This window comes from Pan troglodytes, chromosome 9 (genome assembly GCF_028858775.2).
Source record: "Pan troglodytes isolate AG18354 chromosome 9, NHGRI_mPanTro3-v2.0_pri, whole genome shotgun sequence".
Classification (NCBI taxonomy): Eukaryota; Metazoa; Chordata; class Mammalia; order Primates; family Hominidae; genus Pan; species Pan troglodytes.
In genome coordinates this window covers 128184855-128212722 of record NC_072407.2, presented here as the reverse complement: position 1 = coordinate 128212722, position 27868 = coordinate 128184855, and the positions used below count along the sequence as shown (strand labels likewise).

The following is a 27868-nucleotide window of genomic DNA, read 5'->3' as shown; positions in this document are numbered from 1 at the left end:
CTACTCCCACCCTGGGTGAGGTGTCTGTGTTGTGTGCTTATGCCAGCACTGTGGGGGTCACACTGTATCTGATCTAGGGGTGAAGGGCTAGGAGGGGCAGGGCTATGAAAGTTCCAGCAAAGACATGACTATGTTTTGCTTGCTGGTGTATCTCAACATGTGACCCTGACCCTGGCCAACAGCTGGGCTGAATAAATTTTGGTAGAATAGATGGACAAACCCATCCCTCTTCTTTACAACCAAACTCCCCGCAGGAACTCAGGAATGGGAGGCACTTGCTTACAAGCAAGTGCCTACCACCTAGGATCTAAGGACTCTGTCTGCCATCTTGGAGCCTGTGGAGGCTTGCTGGGAACAGGAAGGCTGTGGTCCAAGGCCATTTTTGCTGGCTGTACGTGTGGTTTCCAGAACCAAAGGGGGCACACAGCTCTTCTTAAAATTTCAGCATTTATGCCTGGGATGAAACTGAATTCTATTTGGGCAAGAGATGTGCTCATGTACACAAAGCAAAGAACCACACAGCGACTTCTGGTGGCACACCAAACAAAACCAGAGTAATCTGGGAAAAAGTAACTTGGGTTCACGGAAACAGTGGCATGGTTTACGCCAAATTCCCAATCTTCCTGCTAAGACTATGGACACAGAATCTGTGTGATACTGCACCGCTCAAGGATTTAACTAATGAAAGGTGGGTTTGTGCTCGTGTTTTGTTTCGTTTTTTTAAAAAAAACTCCCTGTCCTGGCATAAGGCTAATGGGGTGCTTCAAAAGCTCCTGCTGTACAATGAAAGGAAGAGACAGAAGACTGGAGGGAAGGAGTTAATTACATGTATTGATTAATGGATAGGGTAAACAGACGAAAATCAATAAACCTGAGCCAGGCTGTCCCAGAGTGCTCCCATGCCTGGGCTCTGTCTGCTAAGAGGGTCAGAGGCAGTCTTTCCTGGTCAGTGCCAGGATGGAGCCAGTCCTGGGCCAGGGTGATCAGGCCTCCAGATGGATTGCCCTGGTGGGTGACATCAGCATGGGCTACAGATCAGTCCTAGGATCCCGCTCATCACTCGCTATTGGCCTGGGCCTCAGTGCCTGTGCCTGCCCAGCCATATGGGTGCAATGGCCTGCCTGAGAGGAGAGGACACTGGGGAGGGGGAGAAGGCCTGGCACAGTGCTAGGGAAGATGGAAGCAGCAAAGAAGGCTGTGAACACAGCCAGGATGCAAGCCAGTGGAGCCAGTGCAGAGCACGCATGCTCAGATGATGTTGTTCTCCTGGATCTTCTCTCCCAAGTAAAAGCGGGTAAAGAGGAAGGGGCTCAGGTCGATGGTCTGGAACCTGCCCTTCAGTACCATCTCTGCTACAGCTCGCCCAACGCCAGGGGCCTGCTGGAGCCCGTGACCACTGAAGCCAGTAGCAAAGTACATGTTGACAACTAGCGGGTGGGGGCCCACCACGCCATTCTGGTCAAAGGTGTTGTAGTCGTAATAGCCGGCCCAGGCGCTCTGAACCTGTGGGTGCACAAAACACTGGGGTTCTCAGGAAGGCTGTAGCCACACTCCATCCTCACTCCTCCTCAGGGGTCAGCACAAAGTACCCTCTACCTGCTGCTGAGGGGTCTATGGGATGGGATGTGTCCAAGAAATTCCTTAGCAGTTGTGACATGGAGGGACTACGGCAGTCACAGGTCCGAGGGGACCAATGTGCTCCACTGTCATCTGTCCCATCCAATGTCCAAAAATAAAAAGGAAAACCAGCCCTTGCCAATTACCTTCAGAGTCTCAAAAGCTGGGACCCTCAGGGCCAAATGGGGCCACACCTTGTCCTGGAAGAAATCATGGTCCACTTCCAGGTTCGCCGGGTCCGGTTCTTCCTGCTGGAGTGAGAGGTGGGGACAACGCTTACATTGCCTGGGACACAAGGACAGGCCCAGACTTGTTTAACAATCCCTGTGCAGGTAGGGGATGGGGAGAAATGGTCCCAGTTCAAATCTGGAGGGGGCTCTAATATCAATTAACACAGCACACAGCCCCCCAAAAAAGGCTGATTCTTTTTCTTTTTTTTGAGATGGAGTTTTGCTCTTGTTGCCCAGGCTGGAGTGCAATGGCTCAATCTTGGCTCACTGCAACCTCAGCCTCCCGGGTTCAAGTGATTCTCCTGCCTCAGCCTCCCAAGTAGCTGGGACTACAGGCGCCCAGCACCACGCCCAGCTAAGTTTTGTATTTTTAGTAGAGACGGGGTTTTGCCATGTTGGTCAGGCTGGTCTCAAACTCCTAACCTCAGGTGATCCACCTGCCTTGGCCTCCCAAAATGCCGAGATTACAGGCATGAGCTACTGTGCCTGGCCAAAAGCCTGATTGTTTCGTGACAATTATTCTATGTCTCCTTGCCAGCATGTCCCACCCCACTCAGCTTACCTCAGTGGGGCTACGACCACCTAGGTAGTTGCTACCTAATCCTTCCCGGCGAAAATAGGCTCCACTGGTGTCTGCAACAAGCGGAGTCTCTAGGCCTGGTCCCTGGGGGCAGTGCCACACATACACATACCTGCCACAACCAGTGCGGTTACGAACTGCAGAAACAGCATGGCCGGCAACCCTCCCCAACCCCGTCCACCCCGCACCCCACACACCCTCCCCAACCCTGTCCACCCCGCACCCCCACACACCCTCCCCAACCCCGTCCACCCCCACCCCCACACACCCTCCCCAACCCCGTCCACCTCCCACCCCCACACACCCTCCCCAACCCTGTCCCCACACACACACACACCCTCCCCAACCCCATACACACACACACACACCCTCCCCAACCCCATACACACACACACCCTCCCCAACCCCATATACACACACACCCTCCCCAACCCCATACACACACACACCCTCCCCAACCCTGTCCACCCCTACCCCCACACACCCTCCCCAATCCTGTCCCCACACACACACCCTCCCTGACCCCATACACACACACACACCCCCTCCCCAACCCCCCCACATACACTCTCCCCAACCCAACACACACACACACACCCCCTCCCCAACCCCATACACATGCACACACACACACACACACACCCTCCCCAACCCCCCCACATACACTCTACCCAACCCAGCACACACACACACCCCTAATGCAGTTATGAACTGCAGAAACAGCATGGCCTGCAACCCTCCCCAACCCCGTCCACACACACACACACACACCCCCTCCCCAACCCCATACACACACACACACACCCTCCCCAACCCCATACACACACACACCATCCCCAACCCATATACACACACACCCCCTCCCCAACCCCATACACACACACACACCCTCCCCAACCCCATACACACACACACACCCTCCCCAACCCCACACACACATACACACTCTCCCCAACCCCATACATACACACACACACACACCCTCCCCAACCCCATACACACACACACACCCTCCCCAACCCCATACACACACAATCCCCAACCCCATACACACACACACACATCCTCCCCAACCCTGTCCCCAGACACACACACCCTCCTCAACCCCATACACACACACACACACACCCACCCTCCCTCCCCAACCCCATACACACACACCCACCCTCCCTCCCCAACCCCATACACACACACACACACCCTCCCCAACCCCATACACACATACACACCCTCCCCAACCCCATACACACATACACACCCTCCCCAACCCCATACACACACACACCATCCCCAACCCCATACACACACACACACATCCTCCCCAACCCTGTCCCCACACACACACACCCTCCCCAACCCCATACACACCCTCCCCAACCCCACACACACCCTCCCCAACCCCACACACACACACCCTCCCCAACCCCACACACACACACCCTCCCCAACCCTGTCCCCACACACACACACCCTCCTCAACCCCACATACACACACACACACACCCTCCCACTCTCCCCAACCCCATACACACACACACACCCACCCACTCTCCCCAACCCCCCCCCACACACACACCCTCCCCGACCCCATACACACACACCCTCCCCAACCCCATACACACACACACCCCAACCCCATACACACACACACACACACACCCTCCCCAACCCCATACACACACACATACACTTTCCCCAACCCTACACACACACACCACACACACACACACACCCTCCCCAACCCCATACACACACACACACACCCACCCACTCTCCCCAACCCCATACACACACACACACCCACCCACTCTCCCCAACCCCATACACACACACACACCCTCCCCAACCCCATACACACACACACCCTCCCCAACCCCATACACACCCTCCCCAACCCCACACACACACCCCCTCCCCAACCCCACACACACACACCCTCCCCAACCCTGTCCCCACACACACACACCCTCCTCAACCCCACATACACACACACACACACCCACCCACTCTCCCCAACCCCACACACACACACACACCCTCCCCGACCCCATACACACACACCCTCCCCAACCCCACACACACACCCCAACCCCATACACACACACACACCCTCTCCAACCCCATACACACACACATACACTTTCCCCAACCCTACACACACACACCACACACACCCTCCCCAACCCCATACACACACACATACACACTCTCCCCAACCCCATACATACACACACACACACACCCTCCCCAACCCCACACACACATACACACTCTCCCCAACCCCATACATACACACACACACACACCCTCCCCAACCCCATACACACACACTCTCCCCAACCCCATACACACACACACCACACACACACACACACACACACACGCTATCCAACTTTGATGTCATTTCTTTCTTTCTCACCAACCTCCTCAGCTGTCCGGAGGGCAGTTACCTTTTCCTCGGCTCCACAGGTAGCTTGGTGCCCTGCAGGGTGCCAGGCGGCCCCTCTCCAATACCAGCCAGCGCTGCGATTTGCGCAGACCAGGCTCCGGCTGCGTTGATCACAATGGCGCATTCCACAGGCTGGTACTCCAGGCTGCGGTCCATCTTCACCTGCAGACACCAGAGGGTGAGGGGTGGGAAGGCCCGGACCACACACCAGGCACCCTGAGAGATGCACTGCTTCCTGAGCCTTAGTTTACCCATACTGGAAAGTGGGTCAAAGAAAACCAAAACAAGGAGAGTCACTACCTTCCCTGTCCCTCCATTTTGGTAAAGGACATCACAGACTAGAAACTTACGTGGACTTCATGGATCCTTTTCAACACCACCGCTTTGTCATCTGTGGTCAACATGCGTTGAGATGAAGAGACAAAACCTGCAGAGAAGAAAATGAAAAATAGGCCGTAGAGGTGCTGAAGAGGAATGAAATGGGGATTTCACTGGTTTCTTAAGGAAAGAAAGCTGGAAGGATGGGAGCTTTCCCACAGACACTGAAGCAAACAGAGATGAGGGAGCTGGCATGAGCTTGGCCACACTCTGACAGGACAGTGCTCAGGTGCAATCATCAAGCAGATCACAAGTCACAACGCAGCTCAGTGAGGAGCCTAGGTCAAGATGCCTAGGACCTGCTCTCGGGGAGAACCCTTTCCCCCTCCAGCCCTTGCTTAGCTTGTGAGTGAGAAGATAAGACCTAGTCTAGGCCTATGCCCCGGTTGCTAGAGGAAACAAGCTCAGACTCACGTGTCACCTCTCCCTGGCAGAAAAGGACTCCCAAGGACTGGACCTTTCGCCGAAGCCCCTGGAGCAGACACCAGGGGTCAAACCAACCTTCGTCCTCCATCCCTGTGATAAGAAAAAGAGAACTCACAAAGAGGGATGAGGACTTCTGCTCTTGGATTGTATTTCCTGTGCCCCCCAACCCCTCTCTAGGGCTTGTAAGCCGGGGAAGATCATCTTAACCAACTGAACCACAGAGACAAAGCCTGCTGAAGGACAGAGAACTACCATGGCCCAGGGCAGTTCCCGTGACACAGGAGGGAAGTGTTCCTCCTTCAGCTTGGCTGTGGAGTACCGAGACTCCCAACGTGTAGCACCCCTTAGTCTCCATCTTCAGGAAAAAAGCTGTCCCCTCTGCAAGCAAGCCTCACCATAAGACGCCAAAGCCACTCCCTCTGTGTTTATCCAGGGAAACTTGTTCCGAAGCTGATCAGGAGACATCAGAGAAACTTTGGCTCCCTCCTGCCTGAGATAAACGTGTGGGTCGGTGTATGTGTGTCAGAGAGGGGAGTGTGCAGGGGGATGATGTATGGACCCCAACTCCACAAGTGGGGAGTCCAGCTCAGTCATGTCACTTCTCTGCCCCAAATGCCCCTATTTTTCCTCATTGCTGAGTGGCTGAAGACCAAGCCTCCTAGTCAGGCTCTTCAGCCTTGACTGCCTTTCCTTCCCTACTCCCTTGTCTCCCTTCAGCACACAGAGCTCCCTGCTATCCCAGTCTATTCCATGACTCTTTTTTTTTTTTTTTTCAATGAGTCTGGCTCTGTCACCCAGGCTGGAGTGCAGTGGCGCGATCTTGGCTCACTGCAACCTCCTCCTCCTGGGTTCAAGCGATTCTCCTGCTTCAGCCTCTGGAGTAGCTGGGATTACAGGCACACGCCACCACACCCAGCTAATTTTTGTATTTTTAGTAGAGATGAGGTTTCACCAGTTGGCCAGGCTGGTCTCGAACTCCTGACCTCAGGTGTTCCATCTGCCGTGGCCTCCCAAAATGCTGGGATTACAGGCATGAGACATTGCACCCAGCCTATTCCATGAACTTTCACAACAAGGTGGTAACCTTGTTCCCTCCACTCCTGCCTGGATCCACCTCCTCTCCACTCCTTGTACAATCCTGTTCCTGAGCACAGGTATCTCCTCTGGGACACTGTCCCTCAAAGGCAGCATAGCGGACACACCAACAGAACACTCACAAGCCAGACTGCTGGCTTCAAATAAAATCCCACCGCCACCACTTACTAGCGCCTTATGCCTCAGTTTCCTCATATGTAAAATGGGGATGTTCTGATGATTAAATGAGTTAATATCTGTACAGCGTTTAGGATATTAATTGATGTCACTGTGAGACTTGGGTGTTTGTTAAATAAACATACAAATAAAGCCTCTGGCCATATTGCATCACAAACATGCCCACCCTCACCTGACCATGAGAATCACTTAGAGCAGGGGTTGCCAAATCCGACCTGCTGCCTGTTTTCTTAAATGAGCCACACTCCTTCATTTGCACTTTTGTCTATGGCTGCTTTCATGCTGTGATAGCAGAGTGGTTGGAATAGAGACTGTACGGCCAGCAAAACCTAAAATATATACTATCTGGCCCTTTACAGAAAAAGTTTGCTAACTCCTGACTTAAGGTTCTTGTTAAAAACCCAGATTTGTGGGCTCCTTCCCTAGAGATTCTGGTTTATTAGGTCTGGGATGTGTTCCAGGTGGTTTTCATGATCTGACAAATTAGGAAGCACCTCGCAGTGTTTTGTCCATATCCGTGGTACAGCACTCCCAGGGCATTGCAGGTCTGTGTATTTTCTTCCTGACACACTGAGGTCCTAGACCGCAGGGATCTGTCTTATCAACTCCACTTTCTCACTTCCTAACCTGGTGCAGGAGTCACCCAACACCTTTGGCTGCCAAGCAGCTAAGAGGCTGTGCCAGGCACCCACCTCTGCACTTTCACGTCGCTCTCCATGGCTGCAGCATCCTTTTCTGAAGCCAGCAAGAGGTAGCCCGAGGGGTTGAACCGGAGGTCCAGGGGAGGGGCATCGACTACGGCCAGGTACTCCTGTGTGCAGAGAGAAGCTCCTGAAAGAGACTGACTTAAGGATGCCAGAAAGAGTTTTCCTGCCTTCTTCCCCCACAGCTCCCCAGGCTCAGTGCCCCAGACCTTGCGGCACCACCACTAGGAAGAAAGGCCAGGGTCCCCCTCTCCTAGTTGGCTGACCCATTCTTGCTCTCTGGCTACCTTGCTAGCTGGGCTGCTCCCCACTCTGGGCTAAAGGAGGGGTAACCACCCCAACATCCCGGATATCACTGCACCTACATTGATGTTCCGTAGAAAGCTGGCTGAAAAGAGGGAGAGCTGGATGTTCTCAGGCAATGAGAACTGCTGACAAATCCCACCTACTGAGAGCCCAGTGGAGGCCTGTGAATACTGTGGAAAGACAAGAAGAGTTGAGGTAGACCAGTACCCTATCACATGTGACTAGAGTACTGCAATGAAAGCTTCGAGCTATACACCTAAAGTTGAAGTGGAGTCCTATTTGCAAGTCTATAATCTAAGACCCATGTGTAAGTCAACTTGAAGGCAACGGTGTTTAAAATCATCAGCAGCGGATGTGCAGAGCAGAGAGGGTCAGTCATCTGGAAAGAGCTGACACAGTGGTACAAAATGGTAATGGCCTGGAAGTCCAAGGGCAGGCGATTAACGTTTGATCTACCATTTGGAAAATGAAAGGTTATGATTGAAGTAAAGTAGCAAGACTCGTGGCTAGCTGGCAATGCAAACAGGAACATCTAAAGTGTAAAAACCAGCCGGGTGGGTGGCTCATGCCTGTAATCCCAGCACTTTGGGAGGCCGAGGCGGGCTGATTGCTTGAGTTCAGGAATCCGAGACCAGCTGGGCAACGTGGCAAAACCCCATTTCTACAAAAAATACAGAAATTAGCCAGGTGTGGTGGTGCATGCCTGTGGTCCCAGCTACTCTGGAGGCTAAGGTGGGAGGACCACTTGAGCCTGGGAGGTGGAGGTTATACTGTACTCCAGCCTGGGCAACAGAGCGAGACCCTGTCTCGAAATAAATAAATACAATAAAATGCAAAAAACCTCAGAAGTAACGGGACCCAAAAGAAGCAAGTTGAGGGCTGGGAATGGTGGCTCATGCCTGTAATCCCAGCACTTTGAGAAGCCAAGGCGGGCAGATCACTTGAGGTTCGGAGTTCGAGACCAGCCTAGGCAACATGGTGAAACCTCATCTCTACTAAAAATACAAAAAATAGCTGGGCATCAGGGTGTGTCCCTGTAATCTCAGCTACTCAGGGGGCTGAGGTGGGATAATCACTTGAACCTGGGAGGTGGAGGTTGCAGTGAGCTGAGATGGTGCCATTGCACTCCAGCCTGGGTGACAGAGCAAGGCTCTGTCTCAAAAAAAAAAAAAAAAGAGAAAGTTGAGACACTTAATTATAGCTTGAATGCAGGCTCTCATGACCAGAGCTATGAGATCTTGAAAAATCCAATATGGTGATATCTGCTTTCAAAAGAACAAACCTTATTGCCAAGCTTCCTGGTTCGACTGAGGAAGAGCCTAGGAAAATTTCTCAACAAAGTCCAAAGCACAATCTCTGTCCGTTGGACCCCCCGAGATTGAGGTCTTCCCCTCCTCTCCTTCCCTTGTCGCTAGAGTCCTTAATAAAATGAGTCATCTTTCTTGCCCCACTCATGACTCTGCCCTACCCCAGACCTCACCGTGTGGTCCCGTTCCACCACTAGCACTCGAATAGCACCTCGTCTGCTCTCCAGCTTCTTCAGCCAATAGGCCACAGACAAGCCAAGCACCCCACCTCCCACGATCACCACATCCGAGTGCTCGGGAGGCAGGTGGCTGGTGTCTTGCAGTAGATCACAGGACCTTCCAGGCAGGATCGACTTGATCTTCTTCTTAATCTCAGACACCTTTCCATCCCAGTCTGTGGGATGTAGTTAGGGTCAGAGGGCCAAACATTTCCTTCCCACATGGTTGGGGGGTTGGAGGATGGGCACAGGAAAAGGTGAGCTAAACAGACACATGAGTTGGCAGTCCCCACTGTCAGCCCATCTCATAAGGTCACCTTGCACCCAACAGTGTTGCCACAGTTTTCTGAATAGTCCACATGCCATCAGTCTCCCTTTTCATGCATTGTGCCAAGCACTGCAAGATTCAATTTCCTAAAATTAATTTTCTACATTACCTCCTGCATAGACCTCTCCTGATCCCAACTCACATATTCAACTGCACTGTCATCCCCACTTGGGTCTTCCAGGCCTTGGACCAAGAGGCCCTGGCACACCCCAAGTCACGGCACCCTCTGAAGCATGGCACCGCTAAGTGGTGCCATGCTTATCCTGGATATCCATCACCACCACCAAACCTACATTTATATCCTATCTATAATCAAGTCCTGCGGGCTCTGGCTTCCAAGTAACTCCTCAATCTGTCCCCTTTCTTCCTCTGCCACCATCATCCTAGGCCAAGCCACTATCATCTCTCAACTGGACAAATGCAAAAGCATCCTAACTGTTCCCACTGATTCCCCGCTTCCATCCCACCCCCTGCTGTGAACATGTTTACAATATAGCTAGAAATATCTTTTCAAAACACAAATTTAATCACAAACCCTCTTGCTTAAAACCCTCCAATGAGTTTTCCATTACTCTAAGAACCAAAGTCCAAAGACTTAAACACAGACTGTAAGATACTGCACAATCTGGCTTCTGTTCATCTTATCCTCCCCTACACTCCAGGCCCTTTAGTTCCTTGATGGCACCTTATTTCCTCCCACCACAGGGAACCTACACGTGCTCTCTGCTTTTAAACTGTGTCCACTTCCTTGCCTAGTTAATTCCTTGCTTGGGAAAGCCTTTCCTGACCCCCAGACCAGGTCAAACTCTACATGATCTCTTGGACACAACTGCAGTTTGTATTGTTACATACTCTAAAATCCATGAGGGGGGAGGCTGTGTTTACCTTCACCACTGAATCTCCAGCCTATCGCAACACCCGGCATATTCTAAGTGCTCAGTAAGTATCTTAAATAAATGAATCCTTTTGCCATTTCATACCTCACTCAAACTCTTCTCAGCAGCACTGGAATCTTTCTTTGGTCTGGCCTTAGCTTACCTGTCCACACTACATTTCATGCTACTACTCACACCGTCTATCTAGATGGCTTTTGCCAGTTCCTTGCATAAGAACAATATTTTTCTCCTAGTCTGCACTCAGTTATTTAGAGACTGGAACACACACCTTTCTTAAGCCAGTAAACATCCTCCAAGGCTGATCTCAGTTCCCACCTGCTCCATGTACTTCTACCGTTATACTAGCTAGCAGTGCAAAGCATTAAGTTGAGTTCTAGCTAATTTTTTTTTTTTTTTTTTTTTTTTTTTTTGAGACGGAGTTTCGCTAAGTCGCCCAGGCTGGAGTGCAATGGCATGATCTCGGCTCATTGCAACCTTCGCCTTCCGGGTTCAAGCGATTCTCCTGCCTCAGCCTCCCGAGTACCTGGGATTACAGGAGCCCACCACCACACCTAGCTAATTTTTGTATTTTTAGTAGAGACGGTGTTTCACCATGTTGGTCAGGCTGCTCTCGAACTCTTGAGCTCAGGTGATCCACCCGCCTCGACCTCCCAAAGTGCTAGGATTACAGGCCCCGCGCCCGGCCTCTATCCAGTCTTGAACTGGCCTACTGTCTATTGAAATTTTCCCTCTCTAGGTACACTCTAGCCATTTTCCAGAACATTCACTGAATCCCGTCTTCTCTTCACTCCTTTACCGCAACAGCACTAAGTACAGCATCCTGAACACGGGCAGGACTTAATGCACATCTGTGCCACCGATTATCAATCAGTCTGACTGTAAGCTTAAATGGAGAATGATGTGAGACCTGCCACCTGAAAAGGGCCGCCTTGGGAGCCATACACCTGCACAGCCCCTACAAGCTCTGGTAGGTAAGCTTACCCCCTTCCCCAAGCCGACCCACTGTCCTGCCAGTGTGGGCCATGGTTTCGGGTCCTGAAGGACACACAGTCGGAGGTTGGGGACAACCCAGAACCACAATACCCTCTTGTGGTCCTCAACTTTACCCAGAGAAAAGCCTCCTCTGCGCGTGCCTGGCCTCCGGGTCAAGAGGCCCCGGCCCATGCCGTGCGGCAGAACCCTCCGAATCATAGCCCCTCTGAGCCCGGACCCTCTGAAAGCTGCACTGCTGCCTCGCTATTATCGCAGCCGTCACTGCTCCGCGCCAAACGCCATTCAGACGAGCGCGCCAATTGGCCAGCGGCCCTCAGGGCTCTGCCCCGCCCAATGCTCTAGGTGGCCGTCTCCCCGTGACCTCTCCTGGAGCCCCACCCAGGCCCGCTCCCACCCGCCATTGGCTGGCCTTGCGATACGTCAGTCCTGCGCGCCCCCGGGCGGAGATGGGGAGGGCACCCGGCGTTCTGAGCGGAAGTACGGTTGAGCCGATTTCCGGGGCCACTGGTGTGACGTGTCCCGCGCTTGGCGCAGCAGGAAGCGGCGGCGATCGCGGCCTGAATTCCCGGCGCCGGCCCCAGCTCCTCTGCCGCTGCCGCCATGCTCGACTTCTTCACCATTTTCTCCAAGGGCGGGCTTGTGCTCTGGTGCTTCCAGGGCGTTAGCGACTCATGCACCGGACCCGTTAACGCGTTGATTCGTTCCGTGCTGCTGCAGGTACCGTCCCCGTGGGATCAGAACTCCAGGGTCTTCTTTCCTGACCCGATCCATGGTCCCCTTCGACTCTATTCCGCGCCTCCACCCACCCTCCCCGCCCACCTCAAACTGGCCACTCACGCGTAACCCGGACTCCGCTTCGTTTTCTCGTCCCCTTCAGACTACCCCGCAACTTAATGACGGCCCCCACCTCTGGTGTCTGAACTCTAGCCGAATTCCGGCGCCTTTGGGATTCTCCTCCGCTCCTTCTATTTATCCCCAGCAGCTTGGTTTTGTTGTTTCGAGCCTAGGTGAAATAACAGATGGGAAAACACCTTTACAAAACTAAATGGTGTATAGCTGCTAGTAATCTGATTGTTTATATGACTACTTCCCTTTTGGCTCCCATGTGTCTTGCTCTCTCTCTCACCTTTTTCCCCCAACTTGGTTATCTTATTTCTGGTGGAATGCCAGAGAGAAGTGCCCCAACATCCTCTTGTCCTGGGGACAGATTTGAGTTTGGGGGAAATGTTTGGTTCTTTCCCAAAGGTTATCCAAACCCAGGGCCCAAACCTGGGTTTTCTGGGGATAGTCTGAACACTGAGACATACTCTTTCTCCAGGAACGGGGAGGTAACAACTCCTTCACCCATGAGGCACTCACACTCAAGTATAAACTGGACAACCAGTTTGAGCTGGTGTTTGTGGTAAGTGGGGTGTTGTAGAGGGACGATTGCATTGTTAACATAGTCCTGATTATTAAGAGAACTCTGATTAATTGCAGCCAGTGTATATGATGGCGTAACTGAAAAAACTAGAAAGGTAGATGGGGGAAAACAGCAGCTACTGGGCCCAGGCAGGGAGCTTGGCTGCCTCTCAGGACAGGGAAACCGGCCAGGTAGCTGAACCTATCTCTGAAAGCCAGGGTTGAGTTGGCGTCCCTCCATTCTAGGCTAGCATGTAAGCAGATCTGTTGGCTGTTTCTTCCCCTAAACAGGTTGGTTTTCAGAAGATCCTGACACTGACATATGTAGACAAATTGATAGATGACGTGCATCGGCTGTTTCGGGACAAGTACCGCACAGAGATCCAACAGCAAAGTGCTTTAAGTTTATTAAATGGCACTTTTGATTTCCAAAATGACTTCCTGCGGCTCCTTCGGTGAGAGACCTGCCTTCTCTAAAATCAATTTATTTCCATGATTTGATGACCTCTCTGAAGGTGGTTCAAAGGTGGTAAATTAGTGTGTTCAAAGACATTCCTAATTTGCTACCCAGTTCTCATTGTCCTCTTGGGTGTGAAAGTCCTTTCTCTGGACTGTTATTTTTCCTTCTGCACGGGGTAGAAAGATAAACCATTCTCTTTTTTGTTTAGTGAAGCAGAGGAGAGCAGTAAGATCCGTGCTCCCACTACCATGAAGAAATTTGAAGATTCTGAAAAGGCCAAGAAACCTGTGAGGTCCATGATTGAGACACGGGGGGAAAAGCCCAAGGAAAAAGCAAAGAATAGCAAAAAAAAGGGGGCCAAGAAGGAAGGCAAGTTTGAGTTCTTTGGATATACTGGGACATGAAAGGTGTTAACACGGTGCTAAGGACTGAGGTGGTCCTTCCTTTTGTCATTGCTTGCCTGCTTCTCACTCAAATGGTCACCATCCTATAATCCCCAGGCCTTGTGAACTCCAAGATGTTTGGTCCAAATTTCCTTTGAACAATTTGGAAGACTTTTAGCCATTGTCTAGTGGTTGGGATTGGTCTTCTTTTTTCTTCAGTGAGTTTTTTCCCCAACAGGTTCTGATGGTCCTTTGGCTACCAGCAAACCAGTCCCTGCAGAAAAGTCAGGTCTTCCAGTGGGTCCTGAGAACGGAGTAGAACTTTCCAAAGAGGAGCTGATCCGCAGGAAGCGCGAGGAGTTCATTCAGAAGCATGGGAGGGGTATGGAGAAGTCCAAGTGAGCACTCTTTCTCCAGTACTCTCAAAATACTGTTATCTAGACACAATGGGTGCAAGGGAGTTCTGGTCTCTGGCTCATGTTTCCTTACCTACTTCTCCACCATAACTCTTTGTATCATAACCTGTTGCAGCAAGTCCACGAAGTCAGATGCTCCAAAGGAGAAGGGCAAAAAAGCACCCCGGGTGTGGGAACTGGGTGGCTGTGCTAACAAAGAAGTGTTGGATTACAGTACTCCCACCACCAATGGAACCCCTGAGGCTGCCTTGTCTGAGGACATCAACCTGGTAAGAGGTAACAGGGGTCAAAGTGATCTTTAATAACAAATTGGGAGGAAGTAGAGTGTGGGAACGTGATACTTGGATTTGAATGAGGGGTAAGTTATACTTGGAGCTTCCCAAAATGAAAGAGATAGAGCAATGTGGACTTTTTCCTCAGAGACCTTAGTGTTCCTGACCCCATATCCTTTCCCCGTATCTTCCAGATTCGAGGGACTGGGTCTGGGGGGCAGCTTCAGGATCTGGACTGCAGCAGCTCCGATGATGAAGGGGCTGCTCAAAACTCTACCAAACCTAGGTAGGGGAATTTCAGGTGGGGGTTGGTATATGCATCTGCAAAACTGGTAAGATACAACTCCTGCCTACTGGCTTTATGTGTATTTGTAATCTCCTGTCCCTGCAGTGCGACCAAGGGAACACTGGGTGGCATGTTTGGTATGCTGAAGGGCCTTGTGGGTTCAAAGAGCTTGAGTCGTGAAGACATGGAATCTGTGCTGGACAAGATGCGTGATCATCTCATTGGTAAGTTCTGAGGACCGGGCTGACTCATATTCGCGGGATAGGGGTAGTTGAGAGCAGAATCACCTAGCATTTCTCACTTGTACCATAAAGATTGGTCATTGCTGACATGGAACTGACATACCTGTTCCCCTCTCCTCAGCTAAGAACGTGGCTGCAGACATTGCCGTCCAGCTCTGTGAATCTGTTGCCAACAAGTTGGAAGGGAAGGTGATGGGGACGTTCAGCAGTAAGTACTTCCCTAAGTGAGAAAGTGCTTATGTGTAGGTTAAGTGCATAGACCTCAGTTCTTATTAGGTATGTGACTTTCGGCAAATTCCTTAACCTCTAAACCTCTGTAACCTAGATTTTAAGGGTTATTGAGAGGATTCAGTGAGTTAGTCCTTGTAACGTGCGTCTGTTCTGGATTTCTGGGACAAGAGTCTAACTGTTTTAGTCCCCTTAGCTCAGAAAGGTGTTAGGCATTTTTGAGAGCATTCCTTGAGTTTCACAGCTGCAACCTCCTCCACCTCCCCTTTCAGCGGTGACTTCCACAGTAAAGCAAGCCCTACAGGAGTCCCTGGTGCAGATTCTGCAGCCACAGCGTCGTGTAGACATGCTCCGGGACATCATGGATGCCCAGCGTCGCCAGCGCCCTTATGTCGTCACCTTCTGCGGCGTTAATGGAGTGGGGAAATCTACTAATCTTGCCAAGGTCAGTGCAGTTCCCCAGCCTGTCGCTGATATTTCTGTACTTCTTGTGTCTCAAAATCCTGGCTTTAGGTGACTTTTCTTACTTCTTTTTCACAGATTTCCTTCTGGTTGTTAGAGAATGGCTTCAGTGTCCTCATTGCTGCCTGTGATACATTTCGTGCTGGGGCTGTGGAGCAGCTGCGTACACACACCCGGCGTTTGAGTGCCCTACACCCTCCAGAGAAGCATGGTGGCCGCACCATGGTGCAGTTGTTTGAAAAGGGCTATGGCAAGGATGCTGCTGGCATTGCCATGGAAGCCATTGCTTTTGGTACAGTGCATGGGAAGTGTGGGGGCTTATTTGGGGTCCCTTTTTCTCCTTGGGTTCTCTTGGAATTTGCAGAAGATCAGGCTTGTGCTACTATAGACTCGTTGCTCAATTACAGTAAAAAGTCAGATCAGTTACTTGCCATGCTCTGCTTTTGGGTAACAGATGTAGTTGCAGGCAAAGCTAATATACCTTAACCAGAGAAACCTGAATTTGGTCACCTTCATCCTGTTGTCCTCCTTTTCCTGAATATGTCTGGTGATGGCCAAGCATATAATCAAGTTTTTCTCACATTACCTTGGAACCAAATCCAGAGCCCAAGACAGTGAACAGGTAGCCAAACTAGGACTTTTTGAGAGGAAGCTGGGAATGAGCATGAGTGGTAGTCCAGGTGTTCAGAGTTGACTACTTTCTTTCTCTAGCACGTAACCAAGGCTTTGACGTGGTGCTGGTGGACACGGCAGGCCGCATGCAAGACAATGCCCCTCTGATGACTGCCCTGGCCAAACTCATTACTGTCAATACACCTGACTTGGTGCTGTTTGTAGGAGAAGCCTTAGTAGGCAATGAAGCCGTGGACCAGCTGGTGAGAGCGTGGGCCCAGTTCCCTTTACAACTTAAGCTTTGGTCAGTTTAGATGGTTCTTACACTTCTATCACTTTTTCTTTCCAGGTCAAGTTCAACAGAGCCTTGGCTGACCATTCTATGGCTCAGACACCTCGGCTCATTGATGGCATTGTTCTTACCAAATTTGATACCATTGATGACAAGGTAAACGTGAGACTGGAGGCTGGAATGGGCATCCTGCACGAAGGAGCTGAGGCTGCAAGGAAATCTTGGCTCCAGCGCTTCCTGTTCCTGAGAGGGTGAGTGAAAAGTGGGCTTGTGTTGATGGGCTGTCCTCTTTCTCCACTTAGGTGGGAGCTGCTATTTCTATGACGTACATCACAAGCAAACCCATCGTCTTTGTGGGCACCGGCCAGACCTACTGTGACCTACGCAGCCTCAATGCCAAGGCTGTGGTGGCTGCCCTCATGAAGGCTTAACGTGGCTCTTGCCCAATACCAAATCGCCGCTTTCCCCACAAGCCCTTCTTCCTGTATCAAGAATGTGCTTTAGAGTATGTGAGCAACCTGTCTTCAGTGTAGTACAAAGGCAGAGTGAGGGGGCTTGTGGCTCCTTCCAACCCCACTCCCCGTTCAGCACAGCCGCCATCTGCAAGGAGGGCCTAATCATGTTACAATCACTGCCCACTGACCCTCTCCCAGCGGGCCTCCCCGTTCCTACTCAGGCACCCCCTTCACCCTGCCTACAGACTCAGTCTTATTACAGCTTTGACCAATGGTTGGAACCCAACACCAGAGCTTTGCTAATAATTAGTGTGGTCAAGAGCCGTCTAAGCCTAATGAGTCCCAGCTGCATTAGGTTAAGAGACTCTTCCAGAGCCAGCGCCAGGTCTTGAATGGCACCTCTCCCTAGGATACACAGCCTGCAGGTCCCCGGGACCTGGACGACACCCGCCTCACTGTGGCAGTGTATTGCCTGTTAATTGCTGCTAATTCTAATTCTGATGATGACTCCTACTCCATTGTTTACCCCAAAGCATCAGCTAGGCTGGAGTGATATGTTACAAATGAGCAAAAGATGAGTCCTTGCTTCCCTCAGAAATAAAAGGAGCTCAGCTGCAGCGTTGCATTGGGCTTCTTGGCCTCCCAACTCTTCCCACTCCCAGAATCCAGAAGTAAGCTCTGCATGTTCCCCTTCCTGGGAGGAAACCAATTGTCAGAAGGATGTATGATGACCCCCTCCCCTCCCATCCTTCACCTCCTAAGCAGTCCTGGCTTTTCCTCATCACTCCCCTCTACAGTGCCTGGTAGACAAGTGCTACATTGAAGAACACAAACCTCTTGTTAAGACTTGTCCTGTAGCTTGATATTACAGATGTGCTATTAGTGCAATAAGGTGAAGGCTGTCTGCCCAGAGAAATAAGTAATTTATATAAGAAAATAAATTTCATAAATAAATTGCCTTTTAGGTCTTGGAGTTCTTTTATACAGGATTCAAAACTAAAATTCCACAACACACTAACTGTAGTTCTAGGGCATATGTATGGTCAGGACAACAGAGCAGAAGTTGATAATGCTCCGAGGAATCAGGTAAGTAAACGGTTGTCCTGAGAATGAGACCACTCCACCCCAAGGAGAAAGATCAGAACCTTTAAACTTTGGGTTATTAAAATTAAGCTTATTAGTACCTTGATGCAAGTTAGAGTTTCTTACAATGACTCTAAAAGTAGAGCCAGGGTCCTGGCAAGTAAATGAACAAGCTTTTAATACAGCTTAGTTATGTAAAATACTGTACACTGTAAAAGATCTAGAAAACTAGAGCTTCAAGTCATGTTTTAAAAAAGCCATTAAGCTTAATTGAAAAACCAAGTATAGAGTACAAAACTGCAACAAGAGCCACAGCGATTCCATGGCATCTAGACCCCGAGTCCTTCATGCAGAGCTGCAGCTGGTCAGTGGAAGTATCACATTGGTGTGCTGTGTGGACACAAGCATGTCCAGCCTGGGGAGTGGGTTGGGAGCTGCATTTGGGTCCTGCTGTCACTTTTATTCTTGAACTTGAACAGGCAGCAGAATATCAAGAACCAGGTGGTATGAAGGATTACGCTGCAACATTCCCCCCTCTTCTACCCCGCCCTTCAACCTCTGGCTATTGTTACTTTCTGGGAGTTGTGTTGGGTTCTTGTAAGTTTACTTGTTAAACACTGTCTGTAGTAGGGCCTTACAGCTTGGTCTAAACGGTGGTGATCTCTCTAGCTCGCTCATGTACTACAGCCTGTAGGGAGAAAGAAAAGAGAACAAAATGAAGTTTCACAAAACAGGTTTATGCATCGGAAGCTGCAGATACTTAAGTCAATCCTAACCCTTCAGAAGGCAAGACAGGAGATTCTAGGAATCTTGTAATTTATTTAAAATTTTATTTACTTTTTAGAGACAAGGTCTTTGTCACCCAGGCTCAAATGCAGTGGCACAATCAGCTCACTGGGCTCAAGCAATCCTCCCACCTCAGCCAGCAGCCGGGACTATAGGCGCACAGCACCAGACCTAGCAATTTAAAAAAATTTTTTTTGTAGAAACAGCATCTCGCTATGTTGCTCAGGCTGGTCTCAAACTCCTGGGCTCAAGCAATCCTCCTGCCTCAGCCTCCCAAAGTGCTGGGATTACAGGCCTGAGCCACCACACCCAGCAGTACTTTTTTAAAAAAATTAACTGATCACTGCACTAGATTGTAATAGACTTGATAGGAAAAGATAGAATCCTTAATGGGTAGGAGAGGAAAATCATTCTCTATAGTGTTTTTTAAAATTTGGCAATGTGAGGTCCAAAGTAACATTCTGTATATTCTTAACCAAGGACCTAGAAAGACTTTCTGCTACAGAGTGATAAATAGTAGAATAGGAAACAGTATACCTCTTATTTCACTGTGTGCTGCAGATGAGCCATTTAGCTGACCTTCTCTCACCATCCCTGCTAAATAGAGGACATCAGCATCAGACATTAGACTGAAAAGCTAAAACTATTAATAGCAAAAAGAAAACTAAAGGGAGATGAGGACATATGGTACGATTGAAAAGGAATGGGTATTTAGAAATGAAACAATCATTGAGAAGATAAGGAGGCAGAGAGGATAAACGAGTAGTCTTTAGACTTGCATTACCTAACAGGGAGGCAGTGAGTTTCCACAGTGCACTACGATTGCTTATAGACAAAACATTTTACATTTTACATTTCACATACAGGCAACATGTGTCTGCTGTCCCTAAACAGTCTAGAGGGCCAAGTTTAGGTAAAAATTCAATCTCACCAGGGATGAGCAAATGGCATGTGAGTGAGCAACTTCAAATACAAGAGTGAAAAGCAGCAGAATACTCCCACAGAATAAAATACGGTAGCACTAGCCATATGCAGCTACTTAGTTTCAAATTTAAAATTCCATTCCTCAGTCACACTAGCCACATTTCAACGGTGCACCAGCCACATGTGGCTCCTATGATACTAGACAGTGAAGATTATACAGTATTTTTATGACTGCAGACAATTCTACTGGATAACACTTGGCATAGATAATAGTTCAGAAAAAGTAAAAAACTGAACACATGGAAGAAAACAGTCATTAGAAATATGGTCAATTACAGTATAAACAGGCATGGTACTCAAATATACAAACTGATATTACCCTCGTAGAAAACAATTTAGCAGTATTTATAAATTACTGAAATGTTCCTGATCTTTGACCTGATTACAGTGAGAACTCATCAAGGAAATTACTGGAAAAACTGAAGAGATACAGATGTTATTTTCACAACATGACTTAAAAAAACTGGCAAAACAAATATCAGACGTTGCCTAACAGGAATAATTAGGTAAACTGTAACACCCCTACTGGAATATAAAAGTCAATTAAAATAGTGGTTACGAAGATAGGGATGTGGGAAAATGTACGATCCACTACTGAATTTTCAAAGGACCAAAAAAAAAAAAAAAAAATCACTATATTTTGTTTACAACTATGAAAAAATGCACAGGGAAAACTTCATCAGAAATGTACCAAGGCCAGGTGCTGTGGCTCACACCTATAATCCCAGAACTTTGGGAAGCTGAGGTGGGAGGATTGCTTGCACTTAGGAGACTGAGAACAGCCTGGGCAACATGGCGAAACCCCATGTCTACAAAAAAATACAAAAATTAGCTGGGCATTGTGGTATGTGCCTTTAGTCTCAGCTACTCGGGAGGCTGAGGTGGGAGGATCGCCTGAGCCCGGGGAGGTCAAGGCTGTGGTGAGCCATGACTGTGCCATTGTACTGCAGCCTGGGTGAAAAAGCAAGACCCTGTATCAAAAATAGTAATAATAATAAAATAAAAATAAAGCTGGTCCAGTGGCTCACGCCTGTAATCCCAGCACTTTGGGAGGCTGAGGTGGGTGGATCACGAGGTCAGGAGATCGAAAGCATCCTGGCTAACACAGTGAAATGCCGTATCTACTAAAAATACAAAAAATTAGCCGGGCGTGGTGGCGGGTGCCTTTAGTCCCAGCTACTCGGGAGACTGAGGCAGGAGAATGGCGTGAACCCAGGAGGCAGAGCTTGCAGTGAGCTGAGATTGCGCCACTGCACTCTAGCCTGGGTGACACAGAGAAACTCTGTCTCAAATAAATAAATAGGCCCGGGCATGGTGGCTCACGCCTGTAATCCCAGCACTTTGGGAGGCCAAGGCGGGTGGATCATGAGGTCAGGAGACGGAGACCATCCTGGCCAACATGGTGAAACCCCATCTCTACTAAAAATACAAAAAATTAGCCGAGCATGGTGGTGGGAGCCTGTAGTTCCAGCCACTCAGGAGGCTGAGGCAGGAGAATCACTTGAACCCAGGAGGCGGAGGTTGCAGTGAGCCGAGGTTGCGCCACTGCACTCCAGCCTGGCGTCAGAGTGAGACTCCATCTCAAAAAAAAAAAAGTACCAAAACGACTGCTTGTATGGTAATGGATTATAAGAATTATTTTTCTTTTTCCCACTGCTTGATTTTTCCAAAATATGTGTAACTACATACTACAGAATCCTTTGAAGACAATTAATTTCCACTATGCAAAAGTGAGTATACAGCACGATGCCAGGCACATAGCAAATGCTCAGTGTTAAAAAACAAAATAACAGCAAAAGACCTGTAACCTCTTATTAGTCTATATCTACAGAGACTCAAAACATTATGCAAGGGTGAAAGATAAGGTTGACTCGTTTCAAAATGAAATGATGTTTTAACCTGAAACTGCTCTACTACATTTCACATGACAAACTCAGCTGACCATTCCCATAAAGCACTCTGGCCATACTAGAAATCCTTGATTTTGTTTAAAGATACAGAACACCTTAATGATGGGTAACTTCGGGGAAAGCTACTCTGGTAGGAAGCCTACACAGCTAATAAAAGAATTTGTGCCATTCCACAATAGCAGTTAAGGTTCCTTAGAGCAATCTTAGTGCACTAAGGAACCTTACTGCTTCTTTGTTATGTAATGCAACAGTCTAAAGACATATTTATTTTTTGCTAAGATTTAGTGCAACAGAAACAGTTATGCAGACGGATTTTGCTGTTTTAAACTTTAGCATCTTTCCTCAGCATATAGATCAAAAGAAATATGTAGAACTTGGATATGTATGTCTTGTTAATGAAAACAACATGTGCAACAGAAAAGCCTTCTCAAAGTCTCAAGTGTGGGCAAACAACAGCAGGAGAGTCTAGAACACTGCAGGACACCAGAAAAACTCATTTCCAACAAAGAATAGTAAATAGTTTTCACAAATGAGACTTGTTCATGTGGTGATGGCTTTTAAAAGTCTGGTTCCATCAAAGCATAGCCATGGAAGAAGCTGTGTAATTTTTCATTACAGGAGAATTCTACTTGAAGCCATCTGATTCAGTTAAGAAATCTGGGGATGATTTGATTTAGGAAAACTGCTTTATGTTTATTAAATTACCTGTATGTTATTTATTTTAGAAACAGCATCTTGCTTTATTGCTTAGACTGTAGGGCAGTGATGCAATCATAGCTCACTGCAGACTCCAACTCCTGGGCTCAAGTGATCCTCCTGCCTCAACCTCCCAAGCAACTGGACTACAGGTGTGTGCCACCACACCTGACTAATTTTTTGCAGAGACAGGTTCTCACTATGTTGCTCACACTCATCTTGAACTCCTGGCCTCAAGTGATCCTCCCACCTGGGCCTCCCACAGTGTTGGGATTACAGGACAAATTACCTGTACTTTTGCCCTCCTAAGTTGCATTCAGGTTGACAATGAAAATACTTACATAAGTTTTCAGGAAATATTCTGTGCACAACAGCCAAGTTTGGAATTAGACGGATGAGTCACACTAGCCATACTCTGGAGCCTGGCAATGTGAGGTTTTGAAAAAGCATTCTTCAGTTTAGCTGATACCAAAAATGTTTGTGTTTTGTGCGGTTACTGGGAATTTGCCTGCAGCCACTAATCAGCTGAATCTTTAATCACCATTTTGCTCTTTATTGTTAGAATGTGGAGGTAAAATATCAAGTGTATGATACCCCTATCCTCTGACTTGAATATCACCATTATCCGTTTCCAAATAGCATTTCTAAAAGTTAGTTTTCTGTTTGTAAATATAATACATAATCATCATAGAAAATGCCAATACAGAAACCAAAAAATCAACACTTTAAATCCTACTAAAGATAGCCACTTAATTTAGTAAACATTCCAGATATATTTCTACACGCACCAAAAAAAAAAAAAAAAAAGTACAATTCTATATGAATATAGCTGACCATGGTATTTACAACCTGCTTTTTCTTCCTTTACTCATATGTCTCTAACTTTTTTTTTTATGGCAATGAAAACATTTTCCCTTCTATGGTTTCATTGTATTTCATCAATTAAATAAATATTGGCATATCTGTAGAATCTCCACCAATTTTAGGATCCTTCCAATTTTTTGCCACTACATTCAATGGAGATTACATTCCCACGCATGCATCTTTGTACAATTGTGTGATTGTGCAATCATCCAATTATCTCCTTATGAGAAACTTCTAGGATAAATTGTTTTGATGGGATTTCTAGGTCAAAGATTTGAAAATTTTTGTTACATCTTCTAATTTATGGTCATAAAAGTTGTACTAACTTTACCTTTCCACAAATACTCCATGAATAAATTTATTTTCTCACAGCCTTAGCCAAAACTGAGTGATCTTTCTTCGCTATTTTGTAATCTAAATTCAAACTGCATTTCATTGATAACTAGTGAGGCTGAACATCTGTTTTCTTCATTCTTCCTATGTCTATATTGAACTGCTCAAGTATTCCTTTTTGTCTGTCTTCCCATAATCCAAATGGCACTTTAGTCTAACCTGAAGACTGTGGCCTCCTTTACAATTTGGTCAGTCATTACATTCCTCATCTTGGCAACTATTTTGCCCCTCACATCACAAATACACAAAGGGCTGAAGAGCTGTTGTTCTCTGATTCCCCTCAGCTTCAAAATGCATCTTACCTGATGTACCCCTTGTGGAGATCTCACATGTCAGTCGCTTGAAATATTCTGGAAGATCGGCATAGTCATCTCCATAGGAGATGACTTTAATCCCCTTGTCCAGCATGTTTTCTCGAAGCTTTTTGAACTCATCTACGTCTCCTCTCCGAACCAGCATGAAATGTTCTAGGTCAGATTTATGCTTGACAGCCTCCAAGAAAAGGGCCTGGAAAGTGGTGTCATCCACAGTCCAGCCACAGCCCAGGAAAAGAAATGACTTGTTTTCGTAGAGTTTCTGAATTTCTCTCTGGAAGGAAAAGATACAACATATTGACATTGTGAAGACACACTCAAGGCAAGTCTGAAACAAGAAGGTCATGCTACGTTGAGCAGACTGTGATGACGAATTAAGCAAGACTTAAGTGGGTTGGTATGTCTCATCAAGGAGTGTGATCTCTTGCTTATTGCTGTAACTTGATGATCGGTCTAAAATGTTATCTTTACCTGCCATTCTTCTGTAGGCTCTCTAATCAGCGTTTCATAGAGCTGGTGTCAGTGTACTGGTCCAGTAGTTTACTTCTTTATTTTTTATGCTTTATATATTTTTTGAGACGGAGTCTCACTCTGTCACCTGGGCTAGAGTGTAGTGGTGTGACCTCGGCTTACTGCAATCTCCACCACCCTGGTTCAAGTGACTCTCGTGCCTCAGCCTCCCGAGTATATTACAGGTGTGCACCACCACACCCAGCTAATTTTTGTATGTTTAGTAGAGACGGGGTTTTGCCATGTTGGCCAGGCTGGTCTGGTACTCCTGACCTCGAGTGATCCACCCACCTTGGCCTCCCAAAGTGCTGGGATTACAGGCGTGAGCCACTGCACCTGGCCAGTAGTTTATTTTTTTATTTTTATTTTATTTTTGAGACAGAGTCTTGCTCTGCCACCTAGGCTGGAGTGCAGTGGCATGGTCTTGGCTCACTGCAACCTCCTCTGCCTCCCAGGTTCAAGCGATTCTCCTGCCTCAGACTCCCAAGTAGCTGGCATTACAGGCACCTGCCAGCACGCCCAGCTAATTTTCCTATTTTTAGTAGAGACAGGGTTTCACCATGTTGGCCAGGCTGGTCTTGAACTCCTGACCTCATGTGATCTGCCCGCCTCGGCCTCCCAAAGTGGTGGGATTACAGGCGTACTTTTTTAGATTTATGTGCCCAGAGGTCATTGTGCAAAAAGTAGGTCTTCATATATCTTAATACTTCCATTTCTGGACCATATTTGCCTTTTTTTTGTCTCACAAACTGAACTGTGAATCACCAGAGAAGATAATTCCATCATCGGATTTGCTCAAGGAAAGGCGTTTGATACTTAGAACATCAGTATGTGTGTGTATATATATATATATACACACAAAAACACAGAAATGACTGCCTAAGGGATCACTCAATGTCAGAGATGGATGCAGTTATGGCAGATGTTGGGAAAGAATGGGTAAAAAGAAAAAAAAGTCCCTTGTGCTTTAGACAATACATTTTCTCGGTCTTTTGCCTCATTATTTAAAGATGCTATAATCTATATGACCCAGTCCTGAAAATAGCAAACAAGATTCTTAGAGCTGGGGGGCAGCGAATACTTCTGGTTTGAACATGTTTATCTGAACAAGTCGAAAATGTGCATCCCAAAAGATCAATAAGCTTTTCACAAAGAGTAAGTGTGAATAAATGTGGTTAATTCAATATAAGCCCATTGCCATTTATACAAAGTCTCTTTAGAATGTATTCTCTAGTAGTGGTTGGTTTGTTAAGAAGCTGCCTCAATTATTTCTGACACAGAGAGGACTGTTAATAAACCAAATGATGATAAAGGGTACTAATGTATCCTTTGTATGTGAAGATGGTGCCCATGATGACATGCCATCTGCTGGTTGTCAATTAAGTACAAACAAAGATCATAGGGTTTGACATCTTAAGAGAAGTTCTACATTTCCTAGACAGCATGCACACCCATAAGTTAAGAAGCACAGGAAGAACGTCTGACTTTCCAGTTTCTTTCTTTTTTTAGAGATAGGGCCTTGCTCTGTCACCCAAGCTGGAGTGCAGTGGCTCTAGACACAGCTCACTACAGCCTTATATTCCTAGTCTCAACTCATCTTCCTGCCTCAGCCTCCCAAGTAGCTGGGACAGCATGCACCATGATGCCTAGCTAATTTTATTTTTGTAAAGACAAGAGTCTCGCTATGTTGCCCAGGCTGGTCTCAAACTCCTGGCCTCAGGCGATCCTCTCCCCTTGGCCTCCCAAAGTGTTGGGATTATAGGCATGAGCCACTGCTCCTAGCCCCTGACCTTCCGTTTTCACTTAATGAAAAGAAGATGTTCCCCTTTAAGATCTATGGCATATTTAGAGAGATTTCCCAGGAAGGAGTTCCTGAGACCAGCAAGATCAGCCCCACTCACCATGACTTCAGTGTTCCTGAGCACGTTCTGATATCCAGCCGGATGAAGGACAATGCCACTAGGGTTGGTGTAGACTCCGTGAATATGCAACACGCTCAGCTTACGCTTCTCCTGAGCCCACTCTAGGACCTGCACAACACACATATAGCCCAACCAGCTTGGCAGGGCTGAGCACCTGTTTAAAGGTCACAATGGGCAAGAGGCTGTTTTGAGGACTAGACTTCTGACATAAACTCTCTAGCTTCATGATATAGGACAAGAATGCAAAACCTGATGTGGTCTAAGTTTCCACTTCAGGAATGACTGTCAAGAATGATGGCAACAAATTTGGTGATTTCTCTTTGAAAGTAAGCATCAAAAATCACAATTTGTCATAATTTGCAGAAACAACAGGGACCCTCTGCACTGGTGGCATGCATGAGAGCTATGGACAACTGCTTCAGTGATCGCCCCAAGAAATCAAGCCTCTGCATCCAGGCCCTTGTGTGGTCCCTCTTCGGAGTGACTCCAGGCTAACCACATGGCTTGCTTTTAGCCAATGGGATACTAGCAAACACACACAAGCAGAAGCTTGAAAAGTGCTGGCACAAGAAGTCTTACTTCTCTTGTGTTACTTTTGGAATCCAGCTGCCATGCGAAGAAAGTGAAGAAGCCTGGGCTAGCCTGCTGGGACATATATGGCCTGGCCAATTGCTTGCAGGGAAGTATGGTCCCCTAATATCACTCAGCCCTGGTGCGGCCATCAGATGTCTGCAGGTATGTGAAGAGGGTGCAAAAATCAGCAGAAAAAATGCCTGGCTGAGTCACTGAGCCCAGTTCAAATTGTTAATGTACTTTATCATGGGCAGGTAAGATATTTGTTGTTACAAGCCACAAAGTTTCATGGCCATTACTTGTACAGCAATAGATAAGTGATAGAAAAATCACTTCAGTCACCTCTGAGGAACCTAAAAGGCTGCCAGCGAAGAACAATCATTTAGACAACAGCGAATGCAATAGCCACCTGATTCCATGGCTCCATTTTCCCAAGGACTGGAGACAGCATACATTTATTCTTATCACATTTTGGAGAAATAGGCTATGAATCAGGAAAGTAGTCAAGAGGCACAGAGATTTAGAATTTGAATGTTACTAGGCCCCATTCTGACTACCAGTCAATGTCTTTAACCATTAGACTGCAACACTGCCCCTAATGTGGGCTGAAAATACAATGC

The 27868-nt window shown here is 47.9% G+C and overlaps 3 protein-coding genes across 44 annotated transcripts in view; 1 reads left to right on the top strand and 2 right to left on the bottom strand.

The window, feature by feature from the left end:
• Positions 1 to 811: 811 nt before the first annotated feature.
• FOXRED1 (FAD dependent oxidoreductase domain containing 1) lies at positions 812 to 12183 on the bottom strand. Of its 23 annotated transcripts, none has more exons than XM_016922489.4 (11): positions 11818 to 12183; positions 9443 to 9663; positions 8022 to 8132; positions 7645 to 7763; positions 6076 to 6170; positions 5669 to 5770; positions 5227 to 5303; positions 4878 to 5038; positions 2410 to 2539; positions 1764 to 1868; positions 812 to 1503 (listed from the first exon to the last, which is right to left on the bottom strand). In XM_016922489.4, exons 1-11 carry the CDS (start codon positions 11900 to 11902, stop codon positions 1249 to 1251), a joined length of 1461 nt encoding a protein of 486 aa, XP_016777978.2. In that variant the 5' UTR covers positions 11903 to 12183; the 3' UTR covers positions 812 to 1248. The 23 variants fall into 23 exon arrangements, with proteins under 23 accessions (XP_016777978.2, XP_054517690.1, XP_016777980.2 ...); XM_054661715.2 differs by having other exon boundaries at positions 1764 to 1865; XM_016922491.4 differs by having other exon boundaries at positions 11693 to 12055.
• Positions 12097 to 27531, top strand: SRPRA (SRP receptor subunit alpha). Of its 5 annotated transcripts, XR_010147343.1 has the most exons (15): positions 12150 to 12421; positions 13023 to 13106; positions 13397 to 13560; positions 13774 to 13934; positions 14187 to 14346; positions 14480 to 14633; positions 14831 to 14922; positions 15028 to 15146; positions 15286 to 15372; positions 15665 to 15837; positions 15933 to 16146; positions 16566 to 16729; positions 16816 to 17009; positions 24214 to 24640; positions 27039 to 27531. XR_010147343.1 is itself a non-coding variant. In XM_016922487.4 (14 exons), the coding sequence occupies exons 1-14, from the start codon at positions 12305 to 12307 to the stop codon at positions 17187 to 17189; spliced, it is 1917 nt and encodes a 638-aa protein (XP_016777976.1). In that variant the 5' UTR covers positions 12097 to 12304; the 3' UTR covers positions 17190 to 18167. The 5 variants fall into 5 exon arrangements, 4 of the variants coding, with proteins under 4 accessions (XP_016777976.1, XP_063639572.1, XP_054517689.1 ...); XM_016922487.4 differs by lacking the exons at positions 24214 to 24640; positions 27039 to 27531 and adding an exon at positions 17061 to 18167 and having other exon boundaries at positions 12097 to 12421; positions 16816 to 16914; XM_063783502.1 differs by lacking the exon at positions 24214 to 24640.
• Positions 18448 to 27868, bottom strand: part of FAM118B (family with sequence similarity 118 member B) — a 51416-nt gene continuing 41995 nt past the window's right edge. For 4 of the 16 annotated variants that reach the window (XM_009424383.5, XM_024346827.3, XM_016919875.4 and 1 more), the window contains 4 exons: positions 26655 to 26783; positions 24232 to 24517; positions 19620 to 19676; positions 18458 to 18984 (listed from right to left, as the gene is read on the bottom strand). In XM_009424383.5, the coding sequence (XP_009422658.1) occupies positions 18971 to 18984; positions 19620 to 19676; positions 24232 to 24517; positions 26655 to 26783 (486 nt within the window). In that variant the 3' untranslated portion in view covers positions 18458 to 18970. 16 annotated transcript variants of the gene reach the window in all.

Coding starts and splice junctions, on each gene's coding strand:
- FOXRED1 (XM_016922489.4), bottom strand. CDS start 11,902: ATGATTCGGAGGGTTCTGCCGCACGGCATGGGCCGGGGCCTCTTGACC. Junction 7,764..8,021: donor GCTTTCTACGGAACATCAAT/GTAGGTGCAGTG, acceptor CTCTGCACACAG/GAGTACCTGGCCGTAGTCGA. Junction 5,771..6,075: donor AGTGGCTTTGGCGTCTTATG/GTGAGGCTTGCT, acceptor TTCTTATCACAG/GGATGGAGGACGAAGGTTGG.
- SRPRA (XM_063783502.1), top strand. CDS start 12,305: ATGCTCGACTTCTTCACCATTTTCTCCAAGGGCGGGCTTGTGCTCTGG. Junction 14,347..14,479: donor AGGGGTATGGAGAAGTCCAA/GTGAGCACTCTT, acceptor AACCTGTTGCAG/CAAGTCCACGAAGTCAGATG. Junction 17,010..27,038: donor CGCTTCCTGTTCCTGAGAGG/GTGAGTGAAAAG, acceptor CATAATTTGCAG/AAACAACAGGGACCCTCTGC.